We start from the raw sequence: 26,168 nt of genomic DNA on the forward strand, positions 1-26,168 counted from the left end.
TTAACTCATATAGTGGTCAAAATAATTCTGAGTTGCTAATTATTATTCTGATTTTAGAGAGGAGAAAACTAAACCTCAGTAAGGTGCAGTAATCTGTCTTAAGCTACACAGTGGGAAAATCTTAGCAGTAGACCTGTAAAGCAAGTTACTCCAAAGGCTGTGCTCTTTCCATTACTTTATGATGCTTCCCTAAAATGGATCTTAAAAAGTCTTTAACACTGAAATAACTTCAAACCAAGTTCCAATTAGTGTGTTTTATATCAACATTATGTTTTATTTACTTTTTAAAAATCCCCTTTTTTATTACATTCAGGAGATTATTTCAGAAATATTGTTTTTCACTTTCTTAACTTATAATTACCCTAAAAATTGTTCAGTAGAACTGAGTTCATAAAACCAATTGTTAAAGTAGTCAAAATGCACTGATTTGCTGCGTAGTTGCCATTTAATACAACATGGATGGTTCAATTTATTCAATTTATGAACCCATGTTATAACAAGATGTTTTGGCAGCTATAAAAATGATTGCATCTCTAGCAAGTCTAATGAGGTTAGGGTAGAGAGGATAATAGGTTCTGAATAAACTGTGGGAGTTCATGCCAACAGAGGTTAGTTACCACATTTTGACTAGCAATAATAGTTCCTACCATCACAGCACACATAATAAAATCTATTATTTGGAAACTGTATGACTCTAGAATAGAATGCATTTCCCATGAAAACCTCTCTTTCTCTCAGATCTTTTCGATTCCTTGGGATTTCCTTAATCCTCTCCCATTTATACAATTTCTTTTAAAGGAAGTTCAACAAATGAAACAATTTAACAATCAACATAGAACATATTTCCTGCCACTCCCTTTGCAAAAGATGTCAGAGTCTCCCCAGAAATAGTCAACTAAAATTGTAACAAAATGTGAAGATCTATTACACAGTATAAGGTATTTTCTAATCCTTCAAATTATTAGTATTTTTAAGGATATGAGCTTTAAAAAGAGTCAATAGCAAAAAGTTATTTTATTACATGATTCATATGCATTTTATCTTTAAAACTTTATTACAGATATTTGTATTGATCAATAAAACTTACCAAAAGTTCTAAAAATAAATTGCCAAGAATTAATATCGATTTAAAAACAATATTATAGACAAATGGAATATTACCTTAATGAAATGATGCTCAAATTTATTCGAAAGAAACAACATATGAGAAAAAAAAGTTTTAAAGAATGGTAGTGAAGGAGAATATTAAAGTATTTTATTATCATTGAATAACTAAAATTGCATGGTACTGATATAGGAAAAGATTCAATTGAATAAGAGAGAGAATCCAGAAACAAATCCAAATACAATGAGAATTTCGTATATGGGAGTGCCTCATTTCAATTCAGTGGAGAAAGGACTCAAGATTCAATAAATTCTGTTGGGACAAATGAATCACCATTTAGAAAAAAATGATACTATGAGGGAAAATGTAATATTTACCATTTAAGAAAAAAAGTACTTAACACCTTACATTAAAACAAATTCTAGGTGGGCTTGGGTGGCTCTGTCAGTTAAGCCTCCGGCTCTTGATTTCGGCTCACGTCATGATCTCAGGGGCATGATATCGAGCCCCATGTCTCAGTCTCTATGCTAGGCAGAGAGTCTGCTTAAGATTCTCTCTCTCTCTGTCTCTCCCTCTATCCTTCACCCCTCTCCTCTCCCTCTCTTTACCTCTAAAACAAAACCAAAAACAAACTCCAAATGGACTAAAAACAAGCAAAATCTGTTAAAATACTAAAAGAACCTATAGGCTTGGTTGTAAGGAATAACTTTCTATGCTTTCAATACAAAAGCCAAGAAAAAAAAGTTTTTCAATACTGCTGTTTTGATTACATAAACATTTAAAACTGTATAGGGAAAAAAAAAACCCTGCGTGATTAAAAGGCAAACAACATGTTGGGGAAATATTTACAGCAAATGGCAGAGGAAAAAAATCTTTAATTTAAAATATGTATTAATCAAGAGAAAAATATATAAATTCCTCTAGAAATGCAGGCAGAGGATACTATTTTGGACTGCTCGTTGAACCCCCAAATCTATTCTCTCTTGCTTTCATAGTAATAGATTTATATCTGGGCATATGGCCACCCAGCTGGAAAATATTCTGTACAGCTTCGCCTGCAGTTAGGTGTGGCCATGAAACTTAAATTCTTGTCAAAAGAATGTGAGCTGACGTAATATGTGCAACTTCTCTTTCACGTGTTGAATAGCAAATTACTCACCTTCCTTTTTTTTTTTCCCCCTCACTCTTTCTTCCTTACTGGGGGCTGAAATATAGACTAGAGATAATCCTATTCTGTCAATCCAGGTTAACGGTAAATAACACTTAGGGTTAGAACAACCCAGTGTAGAACTGGGGTCCCAAAATTACTATGGTGAGCAGAACCACCCAATCAGTTGGGACTACTTACTATTACGTGAGAAAGAAAGAAACTCTTAACGATTTGAACCGCTGTATTTTGGAGTCTCTTGTGCCAGCAACTTAGCCTATATATTAATAGAATAAAAAAGGCAATTCCAATAATAATGAAATATTAATGGATAATATGAGAGAACACATGCTTTCTCTTTTATTATCTAAGAAGGAATAATATTTGGACACTACAAGAAAAAACTAAGAGGCTGATAAAATCAATAAAATCTAGTTTTAAAAACAAGTGTGTCAAAAATGTAAAACTGTACCATCTTTGGTGAAAATAACAGGACAAGAGTGCAAACATACATAGAGAAGAATGATTATCACAAGGTTATATATAAAACAAAAAACTAAAACCCTGATGGGATAAGGTAAATAAATTCTGGTACCTCCATATAGTAGAACACTAAAAATGACTAAAGCACAAAGAGAGGTTTAAAATGATGCACTAAATGATGATTTGAAAGACTGAGGCAATGATAGCAGACCACTTAATACATAGGATAAAAAATTAGCTTGCACTCTAGGAGAGTATATATGAAAAAAGTAACACATAGTTTGATAAAAAAGACATAAAATTTATGATTTCTGAACTCTATCATGAGAAGAATTGCTGCAAAATATTCACATAGCATAGAATATTAACATAATTTTATCATTATTAATGATCTAAAGGGCTTTGTTAAATTGATTAAATTTTGATAGAGGGCAAAAACGGTCTTTTTAAAAAAATATTTTATTTATCTATCTATTTGACAGAGATCACAAGCAGGCAGAGAGGCAGACAGAGAGAGTGAGGGGGAAGCAGGCTGCCTGCTGAGCAGAGAGCCCAACGTGGGGCTTGATCCCGGATTATGGCCTGAGAGAAAGGCAGAGGCTTTAACCCACTGAGCCACCCAAGCACCACTAAAAACTGTCTTTAAAAGTGAACTTTATACCATGTAATATTACATGACAGATACAATTAGAAAGCCTATTGAAAGAGTAATATATGTATAACTAGGTTTATTGTTATTTATGATTGGAAATACATAACACATAATGGAAAATAATAAAATAAAAGTAAACTTTATTTAAAAAATTAAAAATAAAAGTAAACTTTAGTTTTACTAGAGAAGCTTGACTACTTTGAGTTCTCCATCTACTACACAATGGCCTACAGCTTTGCCCTACTCAAACCTTCCTCCCAAAATGGTTTTAAATACCAGTGGAAACTCTTGAGTATTTATTTCCCAGAGATGGTGGAAAAGACAAAAGCCTCCAAATTTTTAAAAGTCTGGTGTTTTATCTTAAAAGTTCACACACATATGGCATTCTACTCTAGTTTCAGTACAACACAATTATGTTTTAAATTCCTTTTTTTAAAATTTTTTATTTTTTCATAAACATATAATGTATTTTTATTCCCAGGGGTACAGGTCTGTGAATTGCCAGGTTTACACACTTCACAGCACTCACCATAGCACCTACCCTCCCCAATGTCCATAACCCCATTCTCCCTCTCCCAATCCCCCCTCCACCCCAGCAACCCTCAGTTTGTTTTGTGAGATTAAGAGTCACTTATGGTTTATCTCCCTCCCAATCCCATCTCATTTCATTTATTCTTCTCCTATCCCCTAACCCCCCATGTGCATCTCCACTTACTCATATCAGGGAGATTATATGATAGTTATCTTTCTCCGATTGACTTATTTCACTAAGCATGATACCCTCTAGTTCCATCCACATCATCGCAAATGGCAAGATTTCATTTCTTTTGATGGCTGCATAGTATTCCATTGTATATAGAGACCACCTCTTCTCTATCCATTCATCTGTTGATGGACATCTAGGTTCTTTCCATGGTTTGGCTATTGTAGACATTGCTACTATAAACATTCAGGTGCATGTGCCCCTTCGGATCCCTACATTTGTATCTTTAGGGTAAATACCCAGTAGTGCAATTGCTGGGTCATAGGGTAGTTCTATTTTCAACATTTTGAGGAACCTCCATGCTGTTTTCCAGAATGGTTGCACCAGCTTGCATTCCCACCAACAGTGTAGGAGGGTTCCCTTTCTCCACATCCTCGCCAGCATCTGTCATTTCCTGACTTGTTAATTTTAGCCATTCTGACTGGTGTGAGGTGGTATCTCATTGTGGTTTTGATTTGTATTTCCCTGATGCCGAGAGATGTGGAGCACTTTTTCATGTGTCTGTTGGCCATCTGGATGTTTTCTTTGCAGAAATGTCTGTTCATGTCCTCTGCCCATTTCTTGATTGGATTATTTGTTCTTTGGGTATTGCGTTTGGTAAGTTCCTTATAGATTTTGGACACTAGCCCTTTATCTGATATGTCGTTTGCAAATATCTCCTCCCATTCTGTCAGTTGTCTTTTGGTTTTGTTAACTGTTTCCTTTGCTGTGCAAAAGCTTTCGATCTTGATGAAATCCCAATAGTTCACTTTTGCCCTTGCTTCCCTTGCCTTTGGCGATGTTCCTAGGAAGATGTTGCTGCAGCTGAGGTCAAAGAGGTTGCTGCCTGTCTTCTCCTCAAGGATTTTGATGGATTCCTTTCTCACATTGAGGTCCTTCATCCATTTGGAGTCTATTTTCGTGTGTGGTGTAAGGAAGTGGTCCAATTTCATTTTTCTGCATGTGGCTGTCCAATTTTCCCAGCACCATTTATTGAAGAGGCTGTCTTTTTTCCATTGGACATTCTTTCCTACTTTGTCAAAGATTAGGTGACCATAGAGTTGAGGGTCTATTTCTGGGCTCTCTATTCTGTTCCATTGATCTATGTGTCTGTTTTTGTGCCAGTACCATGCTGTCTTGATGATGACAGCTTTGTAATAGAGTTTGAAGTCTGGAATTGTGATGCCACCAACTTTGGCTTTCTTTTTCAATATTCCTTTGGCTATTCAAGGTCTTTTCTGGTTCCATATAAATTTTAGGATTATTTGTTCCATTTCTTTGAAAAAACATGGATGGTATTTTGATAGGGATTGCATTAAATGTGTAGATTGCTTTAGGTAGCATAGACATTTTCACAATATTTATTCTTCCAATCCAGGAGCATGGAACATTTTTCCATTTCTTTGTGTCTTCCTCAATTTCTTTCATGACTACTTTATAGTTTTCTGCATATAGATTCTTAGCCTCTTTGGTTAGGTTTAATCCTAGGTATCTTATAGTTTTGGGTGCAATTGTAAATGGGATTGACTCCTTAATTTCTCTTTCTTCTGTCTTGCTGTTGGTGTAGAGAAATGCAACTGATTTCTCTGCATTGATTTTATATCCTGACACTTTACTGAATTCCTGTAGAAGTTCTAGCAGTTTTGGAGTGGAGTCTTTTGGGTTTTCCTCATATAGTATCATATCGTCTGCGAAGAGTGATAGTTTGACTTCTTCTTTGCCGATTTGGCTGCCTTTAATTTCCTTTTGTTGTCTGATGGCTGAGGGTAGGCCTTCTAGTACTATGTTGAATAGCAGTGGTGATAATGGACATCCCTGCTGTGTTCCAGACCTTAACTGAAAAGCTTTCAGTTTTTCTCCATTGAGAATGATATTTGCGGTGGGTTTTTCATAGATGGCTTTGATAATATTCAGGTATGTGCCCTCTATCCCGACACTTTGAAGAGTTTTGATCAGGAAGGGATGCTGTACTTTGTCAAGTGCTTTTCAGCATCTATTGAGAGTATCATATGGTTCTTGTTCTTTCTTTTATTAATGTGTTATATCACATTGATTGATTTGCAGATGTTGAACCAACCTTGCAGTCCTGGAATAAATCCCACTTGGTCGTGGTGAATAATCCTTTTAATGTACTGTTGAATCCTATTGGCTAGTATTTTGGTGAGAACTTTTGCATCTGTGTTCATCAAGGATATTGGTCTGTAGTTCTTTTTTGGTGGGATCCTTGTCTGGTTTTGGGATCAAGGTGATGTTGGCCTCATAAAATGAGTTTGGAAGTTTTCTTTCCATTTCTATTTTTTGGAACAGTTTCAGGAGAATAGGAATTAGTTCTTCTTTAAATGTGTGGTAGAATTCCCCTGGGAAACCATCTGGCCCTGGGCTTTTGTTTGTTTGGAGATTTTGGATGACTGTTTCAATCTCCTTCCTGGTTAGGGGCCTGTTCAAGTTTTCTATTTCTTCCTGGTTCAGTTGTGGTAGTTTATATGTCTCTAGGAATGCATCCATTTCTTCCAGATTGTCAAATTTGTTGGCGTAGAGTTGCTCATCGTATGTTCTTATAATTGTCTGTATTTCTTTGGTGTTAGTTGTGATCTCTCCTCTTTCATTCATGATTTTATTTATTTGGGTCCTTTCTCTTTTCTTTTTGAAAAGTCTGGCCAGGGGTTTATCAATCTTATTAATTCTTTCAAAGAACAAGCTCCTAGTTTCGTTGATTTGTTCTATTGTTTTTTTGGTTTCTATTTCATTGATTTCTGCTCTGATCTTTATGATTCCTCTTCTCCTGCTGGGTTTAGGGTTTCTTTCTTGTTCTTTCTCCAGCTCCTTTAGGTATAGGGTTAGGTTGTGTACTTGAGACCTTTCTTGTTTCTTGAGAAAGGCTTGTACCGCTATATATTTTCCTCTCAAGACTGCCTTTGCTGTGTCCCACAGATTTTGAACTGTTGTGTTTTCATTATCATTTGTTTCCATGAATTTTTTCAATTCTTCTTTAATTTCCTGGTTAACCCATTCATTCTTTAGAAGGATGCTGTTTAGTCTCCATGTATTTGGGTTCTTTCCAAATTTCCTCTTGTGATTGAGTTGTAGCTTCAGAGCATTGTGGTCTGAAAATATGCAGGGAATGATCCCAATCTTTTGATACCGGTTGAGACCTGATTTAGGACCCAGGATGTGATCTATTTTGGAGAATGTTCCATGTGCACCAGAGAAGAATGTGTATTCTGTTGCTTTGGGATGAAATGTTCTGAATATATCTGTGATGTCCATCTGGTCCAGTGTGTCATTTAAGGCCTTTATTTCCTTGTTGATCTTTTGCTTGGATGATCTGTCCATTTCAGTGAGGGGAATGTTCAAGTCCCCTACTACTATTGTATTATTATTGATGTGTTTCTTTGATTTTGTTATTAATTGATTTATATAGTTGGCTGCTCCCATATTAGGGGCATAGATATTTAAAATTGTTAGATCTTCTTGTTGGACAGACCCTGTGAGTATGATATAATGTCCTTCCTCATCTCTTATTATAGTCTTTGGCTTAAAATCTAATTGATCTGATATAAGGATTGCCACCCCAGCTTTCTTCTGATGTCCATTAGCACGGTAAATTGTTTTCCACCCCTTCACTTTAAATCTGGAGGTGTCTTCGGGTCTAAAATGAGTTTCTTGTAGGCAACATATAGATGGGTTTTGTTTTTTTATCCATTCTGATACCCTGTGTCTTTTGATTGGGGCATTTAGCCCATTAACATTCAGGGTAACTATTGAGAGATATGAATTTAGTGCCATTGTATTGCCTGTAAGGTGACTGTTACTGTATATTGTCTCTTTTCCTTTTTGATCTACTACTTTTAGGCTCTCTCTTTGCTTAGAGGACCCCTTTCAATATTTCCTGTAGAGCTGGTTTGGTTTTGCAAATTCTTTCAGTTTTTGTTTGTCCTGGAAGCTTTTTATCTCTCCTTCTATTTTCAATGATAGCCTAGCTGGATATAGTATTCTTGGCTGCATGTTTTTCTCATTTAGTACTCTGAATATATCATGCCAGCTCTTTCTGGCCTGCCAGGTCTGTGTATAAGTCTGATGCCAATCTAATATTTTTACCATTGTATGTTACAGACTTCTTTTCCTGGGCTGCTTTCAGGACTTTCTCTTTGTCACTAAGACTTGTAAATTTTACTATTAGGTGATGAGGTGTGGACCTACTCTTGTTCATTTTGAGGGGGGTTCTCTGCACCTCCTGGGTTTGATGCTTGTTCCCTTTGCCATATTACGGAAATTCCCTCTAATAATTCTCTCCAATATACCTTCTGCTCCCCTCTCTCTTTCTTCTTCTTCTGGAATCCCAATTATTCTAATGTTGTTTCATCTTATGGTGTCACTTATCTCTCGAATTCTCTCCTCGTGGTCCAATAGTTGTTTCTCCCTCTTTTGCTCAGCTTCTTTATTCTCTGTCATTTGGTCTTCTATATCACTAATTCTTTCTTCTGCCTCATTTATCCTAGCAGTGAGAGCCTCCATTTTTGATTGCACCTCATTAATAGCTTTTTTGATTTCAACTTGGTTAGATTTTAGTTCTTTTATTTCTCCAGAAAGGGTTTTTATATCTCCAGAGAGGGTTTCTCTAATATCTTCCATGCCTTTTTCGAGCCCGGCTAGAACGTTCAGAATCGTCATTCTGAACTCTAGATCTGACATATTACCAATGTCTGCATTGATTAGGTCCCTAGCCTTTGGTACTGCCTCTTCTTCTTTTTTTTGTGGTGAATTTTTCTGCCTTGTCATTTTGTCCAGATTAAAGTATATGAAGGAGAAAGTAAAATACTAAAAGGGTGGCAAAGACCCCAGAAAAATGAGCTTTAACCAAATCAGAAGAGACCCCAAATCGTGGGGGGGGGGGGAGAAAGGGGATAAAAAGAGGTTCAGAAAAAAAAAAAGAAAAAATTTAAAAAAGAAAACAAATAAAGAAAAAATACAAAAAAGAAAGAATATTAGATAAACTAGTTTTAAAGCATTAAAAAAGAAAAGGGTGAAAGTTAAAAAACATTTAGCAGAAGAAGAAAAAAAATTGAAAAAAAATTAAATTAATCACAAGACTAAAGAATCATGGGGAGAAAGCCATGAGTTCTGTGCTTTGCTTTCTCCTCCTCTGGAATTCCGCTGCTGTCCTTGGTATTGAATCTGCTTTCCTTGGTAGGTGAACTTTGTCCTGGCTGGATTTTTTGTTGATCTTCTGGGGGAGGGGCCTGTTGTAGTGACTCTCAAGTGTCTTTGCCCGAGGCGGAATTGCATCGCCCTTACGGGGGGCCGGACTAAGTAATCCGCTCGGGTTCGCTTTCGGGAGCTTTTGTTCCCTGAACGCTTTCCGTAGAGTTCCCGCAGATGGGAATGAAAATGGCAGCCTTCCAGTCTCCAGCCCGGAGGAGCCGAGAGCCCGGGGCCCCACTCCTCAGTGCGCCCCAGAGAACAGCGCCAAATCACTCCCACATCCCCGGCCTCCGGCCGTGCACCAAGCTCACCCAGCCTGCGACTGGTTCAAGGTAACCTCGAGCTGAGAGCTCACTCCTCGGCTTTGTCTCTGCAGCCGGCTTCCTCGTTCTAATACCTGCGAGCTTTGCGACACTCCGACACTCCCGATCCTTCTGTGACCCTGCAGGATCTGGGGCCACGCTGACCCCGTGTGGGCTTCACCCCAGTTTAGCCTCTGGAGCAATGCCCCTCAGTGGAACAGACTTTTAAGAGTCCTGATTTTGTGCTCTGTTGCTCTGCCGCTTGCCGAGAGCCGGCCCTTCCCCCCGCGGTCTATCTTCCCGTCGTTTTGGATTCACTTCTCCGCCAGCCCTACCTTTCAGAAAGTGGTTGATTTTCTGTTTCTAGAATTGCTGTTCTTCTTCTCTCCGATCTCCCGTTGGATTTGTAGGTGTTTGCAATGTTTAGATAAGCTATCTAGCTGATCTCCTGCAACATGATGTAGTCTCAGCTTGCTACTTCTCCGCCATCTTGACTCCTCCCTAAATTTCTAATTTAATTAGTTGACATGTTCTTCCAGATCATTTCTGTAAAATCAGCATTGACGAAAACATGCCACATTTATCCTGTGGCCTTTTTCTAGTTACAAAATATGTATATAATAAAAAAGAACCATAAGTTTTGGATTAAATCCTAGCTCTGAAGCTAGGCAAGTTATTTACCCTAAGGCTCCATTTACTCTTCTGTATAATGAAGGTGACAACGCCTTGGTATGGGGTCTTGATATAAAAGAGTAGAGCAATATTTAACAAAGTATAAGCCTCTGTTAAATTTTATCCCTTACAATACAATGAACATTTACGTATTACCTTGTTGTCAGTTATGACTTCACCATGATGCATTTTAACTATCAATTACTATTCTACCAGCTTCCACTTTATTTAACAATTAAATTAATACCTGTAATTGTGCTTTCCTTAGCTGTTGGCTGGTAATTTGAGCTTTTTGTTGCATCATATTTTCAATTCGTTGGTTGACTTGCTTTTCTTTCTTGAGCTCATTTCCATAAAATCTGGACCCCTATGTAAGAAAAAAAAACAAAGCATAAGAAAAGAATCAGACGAAAAGCATCACTGCCATACAGACTAGAATCACAATAAATGAATTCAAAACTTAGTACCACTACTTACTAGGAACTACTAACTAGGAACTTCCCAGGAATCCTAAAACTACTTAATCTTTCTATGTCTCAATTTCCTTGCCTGCATAATGAATTTATAGTTACCTAGAATTGTTGAAGCAGTATTTATACAGTACAAACTCTTTGAGATGAGTATGGATATGTTACTCCAAAAATAACAATGTGTCCTAGACAGGATCCATGGGCCATATCCAAGGCCTTAGTCATTTGGGTCATCAGCTATCTTCTTCACTTTTACTTAAAAAGTACTTAAGGGGCGCCTGTGTGACTTAGTCGGTTAAGCATCTGACGCTTGATTTCAGCTCAGGTCATGCTTTCAGGGTTGTGAAATCGAGCCCTGTGTGGGTTCCGTGCTGGGCATGGAGCCTGCTAAGATTCTTTCCCCTACCCCCACCTTTTCTAAAAATAATAATAATAAATTTTAAAAATGAAGGATTTAAAAATTTTAACGTTATCCATTAAAGAAAATGTAGACAATCACTCTTAGAAAATTACCTATCATCCCATCACTAAACATAACCTCTAATTCTATCCACTCATCAGGTTGATGGAAATTTAGATTATTTTTACTTTATGGCTTTAATGAAAAAGGCTGCAATGAACATTCATATACATTTTTGCATGGACATGTTTTCACTTTCCATAGGTACCCAGGAGTGGAATCTCTGTATGCTAAACCTTTTGAGGAACTGCCAGAACTCTTTTCCAAAGTTGCTGAACTGTTTTACAATCCCATCAGCAATATATGAAAGTTCCAGTTTTTCCATATCCTTATCAACATTTGTTATTGTCTGTCTCATAGCCATTCTAGACTACAATAGCGTGAATGACACCTCAATGTGGTTTTAATTTGCATTTCCCGGATGACTAATGATGCTGAACATCTTTTCATGTGTTTAGGAGCCATTCTTATCTCTTTAGTGAAATGTCTATTTATATCTTTTGCCCATTTTTTATTAGGTTGTCTTATTAATAATTTATAAGAATTCTCTGTATATTCTGGATGTAAATCCTTTATCAGATAAATATTTTGCAAATATTTTATACTAGTATGTTGCTTATCATTTTCTTTTTTAATTGTGTCTTTGAAGTGCAAAAGTTTTGAAATTTGATGAGGTCTAACTTGTCAACTTTTTCTTTTATTGATGGCACTTCTGGTGTTGTACCTAAGAAATGCTTGTCTAGACAAAAAACATTTGTCTAACCAAATGTCTCAAAGATTTTCTCTTATCTTCTAGAAGTTTTTACATGTGAGCTCTTACATTTCACTCAATTTTAAGTTCAATTTGTGTATAATAGGAACCAAAGGTCTCAGTTAATATTTTTTGCATGCGGATATCCAGTTGTCCCAGGATTATTTGCTGAACAGGCTATCCTTCTGCCTTGGTACTTTTGTCAAAAGTCAATAAAGTATCAATACAAAGATTTACTTCTGGACTCTTAATTCTGCTCCATTGTTCAATATGTCTAAGCTTATGGGAGTACCACACTGTCTTGATAACTATAGCTTTATAGTAAATTCTAAAACAGGAAAGTCAAAGAATTCTATGCTTTCCTTTTCAAAACTATTTTATTTTATTTTTAAGTATTTTATTTATTTACTAGAGAGAGAGAGAGAAAGAGAAAGGGAGAAATCACAAGCAGGGAGAGCAGCAGATGGAGAGGGAGAAGCAGGCTCCCCAATGAGCAGGGAGCCCAAAGCTTGATCCCAGGACTCTAGAACCATGACCCCAACCAAAGGCAAGTCCTAACCAACTGAGCCACCCAGTTTGGGTGCTCCAGTTTGGACTATTTTACATGTTTTTCCATTTTCACATAAATCTTAGGGTCTGTTAATCAATTTCTGCAGGAAAAAAACAACCCTGGAATTTGGATGGGGAATTACATTGAATCTGCAGATCAATTTGGGGAGAACTATCCTCTTAACAGTATTAAATCTTCTCATTCTTGAACATGCAATGTCTCTCCATTTTTTTTTAAGATTGTATTTATTTATTTGACAGAGAGAGACACAGTGAGAGAGGGAGGTAACACAAGCAGAGGGGTGGGAGAGGAAGAAGCAGGTTTCCCGCTGAGCAATAAGCCTGATGTGGGGCTCGATCCCAGGACTAGGATCATGACCTGAGCCAAAGCAGACACTTAACAACTGAGCCAGCCACTGAAGTGCCCCAGTGTCTCTCCATTTTTTAAATCCTTATCTGCCCTCAATGAATTTTTGTAATTTTCATGGTAAAGCTGTTGCATTCCTTTTGAAATTCCTTAAGAGTTTTTATATATAACATCATGTTATTTGTGAAGAGATAGTTTTAGTTCTTTCTTTCCAATCTAAATGCCTTTTCTTTCTTTTCATCGCCTATCTACACTGGCTAGAACTTTCAGGACTATGTTGCTTAGAAGACATGAGAGTGGGTACCCTTGCCTTGTCCCTGATTCTAGGAGAAAAGTGCATTCCTGGAATACATTCCATTTGGCCATGGTATATAATCTTTCTTTTATATTGTTGAATTCAGTTTGCTAACGTTTTGTTGAGGAGTTTTATATTTACAACGATCTATAATCTTCTGCTTGTCTGGGTATAGTGTCAAGGTGATACTGGTCTCATAGAATGAGTCTGTAAGTGTTACATCCTTCTTTATTTTCTGGAAGGGCTTGTGGAATACTGGTATTATTTCTTCTTTAAATGACAGATAAAATTCATCACTGAAGTCATTGTGACTGTTTTTTTTGCTAGGCAAGGTACAGAGAAGATTTTTAATTACCTAAATTTATTTCCTTATTAAAGGTCTATTAAATTTTCCATATTTTCTTAAGTCAGTTTTGGAAAAATTATAAATTTCTTGAAATTTGTCTAATTTATTGGGATTTGTTTTAAAATACCGCAGTCTCGGGACGACTGGGTGGCTCAGTCGGTTAAGCCACTGTCTTCGGCTCAGGTCATGATCCCAGGGTCCTGGGATTGAGTCCTGCATAGGGCTCCTTTCTTGGCAGGGAGCCTGCTTCTCTTTCCACCTCTGCCTGCCGCTCTGCCTGCCTGTGCACTCTCTCTCTCTCTCTGACAAATAAATAAATAAAATACTCCAATCTCTACCTCCAAAATTCAGTAGGGAGGGTAACACAGATTAAACAATATTTACAAAAATGTTGATTAACTATTGATGGTGGGTGATTATTACTCAGGAATTCACTTTAATATTCTAATTTTGTGTATGTTTAAAATTTTCTAAGAAAAGTTTTAAAGAAGTAAACTGCATTGCTGTGAAGCAGTAACAATTAGAAAATATCCATTAAAGAAGATATTTATGATGAGCTTCCTATCCCACCACATTAGAGAAATAATATATTAATAAAATATATAATTTAATATATTAATATGTAATTTATTCTTATTAATTTAATCATAAATTCTATATTTTAATGACAATAATTTAATATATTAATATACAAAATATATGTAAGGCATATCATGTCAATCAGATGATATGTGTATACTGTTTTTTTTTTTATTTTTTTAAAGATTTTGTTTATTTATTTGACAGAGAGAGATCACAAGTAGGCAGAGAGGCAGGCAGAGAGAGAGGAAGGGAAGCAGGCTCCCTGCGGAGCAGAGAGCCCCATGTGGGGCTCGATCCCAGGACCCTGAGATCATGACCTGAGCCGAAGGCAGCGGCTTAATCCACTGAGCCACCCAGGCGCCCCTGTGTATACTGTTTTATGATTCATATGTACATACATTTGAACCTTGAACATCATGGGTTTGAACCGCACAGGTCCACTTATACATGGATGTTTTTCAACAAATATAGTGTAGTACTATAAATGTATTTTCTCTTCTAAGATTTCTGAATAATATTTTCTTTACCTTACTTTATTATAATATGTAATACATATAATACACAAATTTTGTGTTAACCAACTGTTTATATTAATGGTAAAGCTTCCAGTCAACAGTAGGCTATTAACTGTTAATTTTGAAGGAGTCAAAAGTTATACATGGGTTTTCAACTGTGTGTGTGTGGGGGGAAGGGTAAGTGATCCTAACGCCCACACGGTTTATGTGGTAGAGCAAAGTTTTGAAAATATCTAAGATACTCTTGAAAAAGAACAAAGAGCAAAAAAAGAACTTGACCTAGCTGTTATCAAGACTTATAAGGTACTGTAATTAAGATCATTTCATAAAGATATAAAAGCAAATAATCCAGTAGAATAGACGAAAGCATTGCAGATCAGTAAAAGGATGAACTATTTAGTAAGTGTTACTGGGACACAGAGGAGAGAGAGGAAAGATAGGGAAATCTAGGGTCGCTTAAATATTCTATTTCTTAACATGAAAACTAACAGCATAGGTTTTATTCCTATTTTTAATTTTATGGTCAAAATTTCACAAAAGCCTCAAACAGAAACAGAGTAGTAAACAAATATATAAAACTATCACTGATCTTTCACAAGTAACATTTTGCCTAATTTCCTTCATTGATTTTTTTTTAACTGAACTGTTTTAAAGTAAATTACAGATATAATGACATTTAACTATTCTATATGGTATTTTATTATGTATCTTTTAAAAAATATTTTATTTATTTATTTGACAGAGATCACAAGTAGGCAGAGAGGCAGGTAGGGGAGGAGGAAGCAGACTCCCTGCTGAGCAGAGAGCCTGATGTGGAGCTTGATCCCAGGACCCTGGGATCATGACCTGAGCCTAAGGTAGAGGCTTAACCCACTGAGCCACCCAGGCGCCCCTATTTTATTATGTATCTTTAAAAATAAGGTCATTGTGGGGCATCTGGGTGGCTGTTGGTTAAATTAATTTCAGCTCAGGTCATGATCTCAGGGTCCTGAGATCGATCCCCATGTTGGGCTCCAAGCCAGGCATGGAGCCAGCTTAGAGATTCTCTTTCTTTCCCTTCTTTCTGCCCTCCCCACTGTTCACCTGTGTTCTTTCTCTCCCCCCGCCAAATTTTTTAAATTTAAAAAAATAAAAATAAGGCCATTTTGTAATCATAATAGCATTTTCACAGCTGATAAAATTGACAATAATTCCTTAATACTATATAGTATACTCTCCATATCCAAATTCCCTTAAATGTTCCAAAATATTTGTTCAAACTAAGATCCAGAGTCTATATATTTTGTTTGCTTATTTCATCTCAATTCTTTTACTTTTAAAATATATCTCTATGTTAAACACTTAAAATACTATCTTCCCCTCAACTTTTTACTTTGGAATTTCCAAATTTTCCAACAGCTGAAAGAACAGTAGACTAAACATCCATATGTCCTCACCTAGATTCCTGCTACGTTTAGTTTCTCCCACTACTCCTAGGTATAAGCACATACACACACTCCTACATGTGCACTTGCACAAACATGCACACACACATACACACACAAACACACACACATACATGCTCCTCTTCCTCGTTTTGGCTAAACCATTTAAAAGTGAGTTGCTATGAATATCAGCATGCATTTCTTAAGAATAAAGATATTCTCTTAAATTTTACACCTTTCTACATGGATAGTTCATAATATACAAATGAAACCAAAAAAATGTTAGAAGAAAACATTTAGGACCTTGGAGAAAAGCTTATGTAGTTGACTAATTCAAGTACGTATAAAAAAGCAAACAAAATAATTTCTGCATGGGATAAAGTACCATAAGCGAAGTCAAAAGATATATAATAATCGAATGGAAAATTGTTCAAAGGACAAGAAGAGACAGTTTGCAAAATAGGAAAATACAAGTGGCTTTTTAAATATATGAAATATATGAAAAGTGGCTTTTTAAAATATATGAAAAGATGTACTATCTCACTCTTCATAAGAGAAATGCAAATTAATACTACACTACATTACTGAAGATTGGCAAATCCAAAAGCTTAGTTACACACTATCCTGGCATTGTTGCACTGTGGTAATATATTGTCATGTACTGGCAGTGAAAATTTGAATTGATACATCCATTATGGAAGGCACTGGCCAAATCATAAAAATTGCACATATATATATCCTTTCTTGTTCTCTGTATTTGGTAGGGTAATTCCGCTTCTAGAACCTCTCCTATCATTTTACCTGCACACATATAATGTTATAAAATGCAAGTTTATTCACTGTAGTATTGTTGGTAAACTCAAAAGACTAGAAATGACTTAACTGTTCATAATTAAACATTCTGACTGGTTAAATAAATTTTGCTATATTCACACATGCAGGCATAAAAAAGAATGAACATTTTTACTTATATAGAAAGACCTCCAAGTTACATTAATTGAAACAAAAACAAAAAACACAATTACAATATTTTCCTATTAAGAAAAAGGATGAAAAAAGAACATGTATGTTATTGTGCTTTTACATGCATATTATGTGTAGGTGAGGCAGAAAACTGGATGGCAAAAGCACGAGTAACAGAACAGAAGGGAGATTATACCATACTCATTTGTTTTAATAAGATACATTAAAATGTTAAAAAGTATACTTAAATTTAACTTATTATAGTTATTATAGTTATAAATATAGTTATTATAGTTAAAAACTATACTTAAATTAAACTTATATTTAAAACTTACTGATTTTATTTTAAACAGAAAGCAAAAAGTTACTAAGTTAGTGATAGCAAAATAAACAAGAAACTTACTTTTGTGGCTTCCATTATAATTTTGTTAATCTTCTCTTTATCTAATCCTTCCATTCCGGCTTTATTATCATTAAGTCCCACTCTAAGCAGAAGATCATCTTTGTAATTTCCACTCTTCTCCTTGGTGTTATCCATGGTGTAAACTTAAAACTTTTCTATTATCTGAAAAAACATAAAAAATAAGCAGTGCTTTTTAAAGCATTCATGGTGAGGAAATGGGCACTTAAAAGTTAAAATGAGGGGCAACTGGGTGGCTCAGTAGGTTAAAGCCTCTACCTTGGGCTCAGGTCATGATCCCAGGGTCTGGGGATCAAGTCCTGCATCCGACTCTCTGCTCGGCGGGGATCCTGCTTCCCTCTCTCTCTCTCTCTCTGTCTCTCTGCCTACTTGTGATCTCTGTCTGTCAAATAAATAAATAAAATCTTAAAAAAAAAAAAGTTAAAATGATATAGAATCTTCCAAACAAGTAAAATATTTAAGAATTTTTAGCAATTGAGGAATTATTACTACTCAAATTTTTAAATTACTATCCCTAGATTATTGTACTTTCAGAGGGAAGGATGGAATTAACATTTCCTGCAACTTTTGTGCCAGCTACTATGCTTGGCACTTCACACTTGAACCTCACACAGTAACCCTGCCCTGAAAACTAAATTTTATTATCCCCAATATAGAGAGAAAAGAAACTTGAATCTTAGAACATGTCTACTGATGCCAATTTTCTAATAAGTGACAATATCTGTGTTCAAACCCAGGCCTGAGTCCAAAGTTTGTGTTTTTCCCATATTAACACACTATTTAGGAAATAAATACAAAATAACACTTCCTCGCCAAATCATAAGTTCAATAGCATTCATTACCCACTGTATATAGAGTTCCATGTTTTAAAGCAGTAGAAAAAAATACAGAAAAAAAAAATCTGTTTACTTCTTGGAAATTATTGCATTTTATACTGTTATGTGACTTCTATCTAAAGTTAAGAAAAATCCTTTTGCATAATAATTCTTTAATATCTTTAAATAGTTCTTTATCATTTACTTTCACATATTTAGCTTTTTAAAATATTTATAGTAACCATGCAAGACAGATTTGGTTACTCTCATTCTATGGAGATAGAAATTATAAGTTTCAAAAAGGTTAAGGGAATTGGTCATCCTGAGTCTGCTAATCAGCAAAAGAACTGGTGTGAATCCAAGTCTTCTTACTCCAAGCTAATACAGTTGCCATAACATCACAGCTGTTTCCAATTTGAGTCCATTTATGCTACAAAGAAATGACCAGGTGACCAGCTGCCATGCATCTAACAACAAATTATGCCAGGGATTTATTTGCATGATTTAGAGAGGGCTCATTTATTCCGTTTATTCTCTGCTGTCTTTTTTTTTCCCTTTTTTTTTTTTAGGTTGACATCCATCACCACACATAGTTACACAACGTCTTTTCTTGTGATGAGAACTTCTAAGATCTCTTCGCAACTTAAAAATATATGATACAGTATTAACTATAGTCACCATCCAATACATTAAACCCCCATAATTTATTTATTTTTTAGCTGGAAGTTTGTACCTTTTGACCACCTTTACCCACGCCACCTACCCCACCCCACCTCTAGTAACTATCAACTGTTCTCTGCATCTATGAGTTCAGGTTGTTGTTGTTGTTATTTTATTCTACATACGAGATAAATAAATCAGAAGGTCTGGGGGTAGGAACCAGATATCAGTATTGTTTTTTTAAAGATTTTATTTATTTATTTGACAGACAGAGATCACAAGTAGGCAGAGAGGCAGGCAGAGAGAGAGGAGGAAACAGGCTCCCTGCAGAGCAGAGAGCCCGATGCGGGGCTCGATCCCAGAACCCAGGGATTATGACCTGAGCTGAAGGCAGAGGCTTTAACCCACTGAGCCACCCAGGCACCCCAAGATATCAGTATTTTTTAAGGCATGCTCAGGTTAGTCCAATGTGCCCATTACTACCTAAAGTTCTTGGGGCACCTGGGTGGCTCAGTGTGTTAAAGCCTCTGCCTTCTGCTCAGGTCATGGTCTCAGGGTCCTGGGATCAAGCCCCGCATTGGGCTCTCTGTTCAGCGGGGAGCCTACTTCCTCCTCTTTCTCTGCCTGCCTCTCTGCCTACTTGTGATCTTTCTCTGTCAAATAAATAAATAAAAATCTTAAAGTTCTTAAATATTTTACTTGTTTGGCAGATTCTACATCATTGGTGCTATTATTTCCTAGTGCCCAAGAGAATATAGACTAGTTTTCTGTTTTTATCATTCGATTTTTCCCCAACTATCACATTCGGCCAAACAGCACCCTACATCTTGTGTTATGCTTTTGTAGCCCAATTACTTAACATTTTCTAATAAGACTGGTGAATGTAATTCATTCGTATTTCCCCCAAACCAACACTACTGAGGAGTTAAGAGGCTGAATGCAGACATATTACATTTAAGTTGCCTTCTCCTTTATTTATTTTTAAAGATTTATTTATTTGAGAGAAAGAGAGCATGAGCGGGAGGGGCAGAGGGAGAGGAGAGATAATCTCTCCTGAGATAATCTCAGGCAGACTCTGTGCTCAGCACAGAGCCCATCTTGGGGCTCGATCTCATGACAAGGAGATCATGACTTGAATTGAAAGCAAGGGTCAGACACTCAACTGACTATGCCACCCAGGTGCCCCAAGCTGCCTTGTCCTTTAAATGATGAAATGTATGAAAGGGAAAGAAATATTTATTGAATGCCTATTATTTCATAAAGAATATATTAGCCCCAAAACTCTGAAAAGTATTGCTTTTGGTCCCTAATTAGGTCAGAAGAACTGAGTTATTTTCAGCAATGCTGGTACCAGTCAAAGTTGTGATAGGTAAAGTTAGTTTTCAGCTACCTTCCTGTCTTGTTGACGCCCAGTTACCAGATCATTTATGTCTAATTTAATGAGGATAAGTTTACTATCCTCTACATGTTAGTGACTTCCAACTTTATAGCTGCAGTCCAAATGCCCATCTGGCATCCGAAATTTACCATGTCCAAAACCAGTCTTGTCATCTGCCTCCATCCCTCAAACCAGTTCCACTTGGATGCAGCCCTGAGCCTCATCTCAGTTTGTGGCAACTCCATTCCCTTTCAATTGCTCATGCAAACAACCTTGTCATCATTCTTGAGCTCCCTCTTTCTCACACACCCCACATCCAAATTGTCAGCAAATCCTATGAACTCTGATTTCAAAATTACTCTGAATTTAACTACTTGTGTGCTGTCATTGTTTTCACTCTAGTCTGAATCACCATAATCTCTTGTCTGGATCAATGCAACAGAGTTATATAGTCTGTTTCTGCCCCCCATGTCATCAATTATCAACACAATTGTCCAACTGATTCTTCGAAATCACAAGCGGAGTCACGCCACTCTTCTGTTGAAAACTGTACAATGGCACACCAATCTTACTCCGGAATAAAAGCCAAAATCCCAACAGAATCTGGATTCCAATTACCTGTTACCTGTCTACCCTCTTAACTAATACTCTCCCCCTTGCTCACTACTCTCCAGGCACACTGGTCTCTTCGCTGTTCCTCAAATCTGGTAGGCACATTCTAACCTTGAACTCTCTCCTTTAGGTTCTTCAGCTAGTTATTCTTTTGACTAAACTCCCTTCAAGTCTTTGCTTAAATGTTACCTTCTCAATGAGGATTTACCCTGACCTCCTTATTTAAATTGCAGCTTGAGTAACACCTCCCACCCACCTCTTCCTAATGCCCCATGTTTTTATAGCTCTTATCATTTCCTAACATAGTAATAAACATAGGTTTATTAGTTATGCTTATTATCTATCTCTCCTGTGAATATGGCAGTTCCAACGGGGCAAGAAACTTTGCTTTTTATTTATTTTATTTTTTTTTTTTTTTTTTTTTTTTTTTTTTTTTCTCATTTTATTTATTTTTTCAGCGTAACAGTATTCATTCTTTTTGCGCAACACCCAGTGCTCCATGCAAAACGTGCCCTCCCCATTACCCACCACCTGTTCCCCCAACCTCCCACCCCTGACCCTTCAAAACCCTCAGGTTGCCCCAACCTCCCACCCCTGACCCTTCAAAACCCTCAGGTTGTTTTTCAGAGTCCATAGTCTCTTATGGTTCGCTTCCCCTCCCCAATGTCCATAGCCCGCTCCCCCTCCCCCAATCCCACCTCCCCGCAGCAACCCCCAGTTTGTTTTGTGAGATTAAGAGTCATTTATGGTTTGTCTCCCTCCCAATCCCATCTTGTTTCATTTATTCTTCTCCTATCTCCTACCCCCCCATGTTGCTTCTCCATGTCCTCATATCAGGGAGATCATATGATAGTTGTCTTTCTCCGATTGACTTATTTCACTAAGCATGATACGCTCTAGTTCCATCCACGTCGTCGCAAATGGCAAGATTTCATTTCTTTTGATGGCTGCATAGTATTCCATTGTGTGCTTTTTATTTATTTTAACTGATATATCCCAAAAGCCTCAAACAGTATTTGGCAGAAAGTAGGTGCTCAATAAATAATTTGCTGAATGACTGAACTCAGTTTATATCATTTTTTCGTTCTCTTATTCACATAGCAAGATTACACAGCTATGTTAAAAGATTGTGACAAAAACTACTTTTCTAAAGTTAATAATTTTAAAATACTTATAGTTTTTCCTCATTTCAACATTAAATATGTAATGACAGGTATATGAGCTAAACCACCATTGATTTTATAAACTTTATTTTCCTAAGATATTTGATAGTTAAAAGGATTAAAGCTTTTGGGACTTGTATTAAAATATAAGAGTATTTTGATTTGACATGTTAGAATGCTTGCTAAGTCTCAACAATACTCAAAAGATTCAGGGAGATTCAAATTAAAACCTCATTGAAATATCACCTTACACCAGTTAGAATGGCCAAAATTAGCAAGACAGGAAACAACGTGTGTTGGAGAGGTTGTGGAGAAAGGGGAACCCTCTTACACTGTTGGTGGGAATGCAAGTTGGTGCAGCCACTCTGGAGAACAGTGTGGAGATTCCTCAAGAAATTAAAAATAGAGCTTCCCTATGACCCTGCAATTGCACTGCTGGGTATTTACCCCAAAGATACAGATATAGTGAAAAGAAGAGCCATCTGTACCCCAATGTTTATAGCAGCAATGGCCACGGTCGCCAAATTGTGGAGAGAACCAAGATGCCCTTCAACGGACGAATGGATAAGGAAGATGTGGTCCATATACACAATGGAGTATTATGCCTCCAGAAAGGATGAATACCCAACTTTTGTAGCAACATGGATGGGACTGGAAGAGATTATGCTGAGCGAAATAAGTCAAGCAGAGAGAGTCAAGTATCATATCGTTTGACTTATTTGTGGAGCATAACAAAGAACATGGAGGACATGGGGAGATGGAGAGGAGAAGGGAGTTGTGGGAAATTGGAAGGGGAGATGAACCATGAGAGACTATGGACTCTGAAAAACAACCTGAGGGTTTTGAAGGGGTGGGGGGTGGGAGGTTGGGGAACCAGGTGGAGGGTAATAGAGATGGCACGTATTGCATGGAGCACTGGGTGTGGTGCAAAAACAATGAGTACTGTTACGCTGAAAATAAATTAATTAATTAAAAAAAAAGATTCTAGCTTATATTTATTCTTTGGGAAATTAAATTGCCTTGTTTAATTTTTTTATTTAATATTTTTCAATTATATCTAAATCTACAAAAAATTATTGGACACAGTTAATAAAACATACTAAGTTTTAATATACTTGAATTCCTATGAGTTCCTTTTAGTACTATCATTTATGTCCCCGTGGTGAGCCTGCTTTTGTTTTTATTGGTTAGTGTTTCGGTTATTTTCAAATTTCTAGACTCTCTCATTAGTCCTGGTTATCTCTGTTCTCCCCATTAGTTCTGACTAAATTTCTTTAGAAATCCATAAACTGAAATGGAGAGCTAGCTCCCAGCAGAGATGATCACATAATATTCACAAAAGATGCACAAAAGGTTATCACAAAGTATGTTTCAGGGAAGTGAGATTTAATATTACTTTAAATGGCTTTGTGAGGGAAGTAATAATATAAGTGCCTAGTGGCATCTGGGGTATAATAAACTCTCAATCAATAGTTAATTATTAAAGTTAAGCCAAATTTCCAGAGCTGTGAAAATCACTAGTCTGACTTTCCTTATTTCTCTCTCTTCAAGGTACAGAAACTTGGAAGGAAAAGAAATCGCTATAAGCATCCTCAAGAAAAAGCCAAAGTTCATGGATCATATGGATGAATTTTGCTTTGCTCCCGAAATGCTATTTGTCCTATAATTATGAAAATGAAAACAAAACATTTTTATGGTTTGATACTACAAAGAGAGTCTGTTTCACTTCAACTCAGAAGCACAAATGGTTACACAACGCAAAGGAAAGAACTTGGGTTCTTGTGGTTTAGTATATTGGTTTAAAAGCACATTTTCTCTGAAAATATTCAAATTCTACCCAGTCTCATTCTAACAGTAACTCTTCAGGTTACCATTTAAAAAAATATAAGGCCAACCTTTGTTTTTGATGGTAGTAAGGATGGAAAATTAGATTTTTTTTCAGCAGGAGTTCTGAGGAAGAAGTTTTAGAGTGCTAGGATTTCTCCTACCTATAAAAAGCTCACAAACTATGTAAACAATATCACAAGTGATTAGCACATTGACCCAAATCACCTGGAATTAATCTACCAGAAAATATGCAAAACATACTAAGGATAGTAAGAGAGATAAAGGAGAGAAGGTGGAGAGGAAACGTGGGGGGAAAGAGGGCAAGGAAAACTAAACTAAAAAAGCTAAATTACAGTAAGTTCCTAGGTGGAGCTTTCTTCCTATTTCTAACACAATATAAATAACCAAACCCAAAAATCCTTCCAGAAAAACCTGTATATTTCTTAAGAACAAATATTATTTTTGATCCTCTAAGTGTTCAAATATTTAACATGTTTGTTTGAACAGATTAAACAGATTAAATAAAACTTCAGGCTGTGATGAAATGTTTTTACTATCTACATTTAAATACCATGAATTAAGAATATTACCCTAGTTTTAATTTCCCAGTTAATGCCTGACTAAAAATTTTTCATTTTTTATTATAAAAATATTTTTAAATTTTCAAGAAAACAAAAATCACAACCCCCAAATTTTAACAGATTATTTTCTATGTTCCTCTCCAATTATTTGACACACACCTATGTGAACACATGTACTCAAACTACATGCACACAATTTTTATATGATGGGAATGAGGCATGGAAGCAACTTTGTATTTCTGGCTTTAGTTTTTAATATCTTTGCAAAATAAGATGTACAAAAAACTCAAAATTATTTCAGAATGAATTATTTGAAAGATTTTAAATGTATATGTATCACTGAGAGAAATAATAGAAATACGGTAACTCTACAGATCCCAAACCACGGGGATGTATGCTAAAAGAAAACACAAGTTTTCACCAAGGATATAAAGTCTTTGAGAGAACAATGCATATATTCTCTTTGATTGCCTTTTTCCTTCCTGAGCTTTCTATTCATTTAATGTATTCCAATGAAGAAGAATGGGATAGAAGGCTTTTTAAAAGCCTACACTCTAATCCTAGAGACATATAAAATTCACTTTTATATAATAAATAATTGAAGTTATCTGCTTTAGTACAGAATGAAAAATATCCTGATACAAAACACATTAATTAACGTGTCGATTCAATGGTAAATTCTCCAAAGCTCAGTGTGTTAAGTTTCTATTTTGATGATGAGTCACATATTTGGTAAAGTCTTCCAGAACCTTTAACAACGATGACTTTGTTTATACTCAGAAATAAGGGCACTCAGGACCTTTAACAATTGTGAAAAATTAACTTTATATCTTATAGAAGTCGACTATTTATGAGAATGTTGATTCATTAACACCAAGGAAGTATACTGAGAGGTTCTTTCTTTGGGTATTAAATCAAGTCAGCAAAAATATTCATTTACATAGACTGATACTGTACAGACTAATGTTGTTTTGGTTGAGGTATACAGTAAAATACGTAAGTTTAAAGGGGCAGTTGAAAACACATGTTTTTAGAAAAGGAGAAAGGGTCCTCTTGTAGTACCTTTTTTGGTACTGATTTTTTAAGTTCTACAATCTCTACTGTTACTTTTAATATAAAATTACATATGAAGCCGGGATAATAGGTGGGGTTATACTACTAACAGGAAATTGAGCTATTATAATATTTATCACTATACTACATCCTACATTATTGGAAGCATAATATTTAATAACAAAGTTGTACATGATATTATTTTATTTTATTATCCTGGAAATGATGCTTTCAATTATCCTTCTGCTACACTGTTCTAGTGTTTTCTTGATATTGTTCATGATATTATTTCATGATCCAGTACTGCTGATTTCTTAGGTTTCCCATAGCTCTAATTAGTCTACCATAGGAGTTTATTTTTTAAGTTTGTTTTTGAAGATTTATTTATTCATTTGATAGAGAGAGTGCACACATAGGCAAGAAGAGGGGTAGAGGGAGAAAATCCTCAAGCAGAGTGTGGAGCCCAAGGCAGAACTCCAATCCAGAAACCTGAGATCATGGTCTGAGATGAAACCAAGAGTCAGATGCTAAACCAACTAAGCCACGCAGGTACCCGTCAGAGTAAGAGTTTAAGTTATATCCAGAATATTCCCGAAATAATCTCTAGAACTCTACTTTAGAACATGTATAT

General features: G+C 36.1%; 1 protein-coding gene across 6 annotated transcripts in view; it reads right to left on the reverse strand.

Annotated features, from left to right (window-relative positions):
* POLK (DNA polymerase kappa) overlaps positions 1-26,168 on the reverse strand; it is a 72,184-nt gene that overhangs the window by 30,434 nt on the left and 15,582 nt on the right. For 5 of the 6 annotated variants that reach the window (XM_045999332.1, XM_045999333.1, XM_045999331.1 and 2 more), the window contains 2 exons: positions 17,431-17,592; positions 10,553-10,672 (listed from right to left, as the gene is read on the reverse strand). In XM_045999332.1, the coding sequence (XP_045855288.1) occupies positions 10,553-10,672; positions 17,431-17,565 (255 nt within the window). In that variant the 5' untranslated portion in view covers positions 17,566-17,592. Of the gene's footprint in view, positions 1-10,552; positions 10,673-17,430; positions 17,593-17,706; positions 17,731-26,168 lie in introns of those variants that run through there. The other variant, XM_045999336.1, reaches the window with a different exon arrangement.

This window comes from Meles meles, chromosome 3 (genome assembly GCF_922984935.1).
Source record: "Meles meles chromosome 3, mMelMel3.1 paternal haplotype, whole genome shotgun sequence".
Lineage (NCBI taxonomy): Eukaryota > Metazoa > Chordata > Mammalia > Carnivora > Mustelidae > Meles > Meles meles.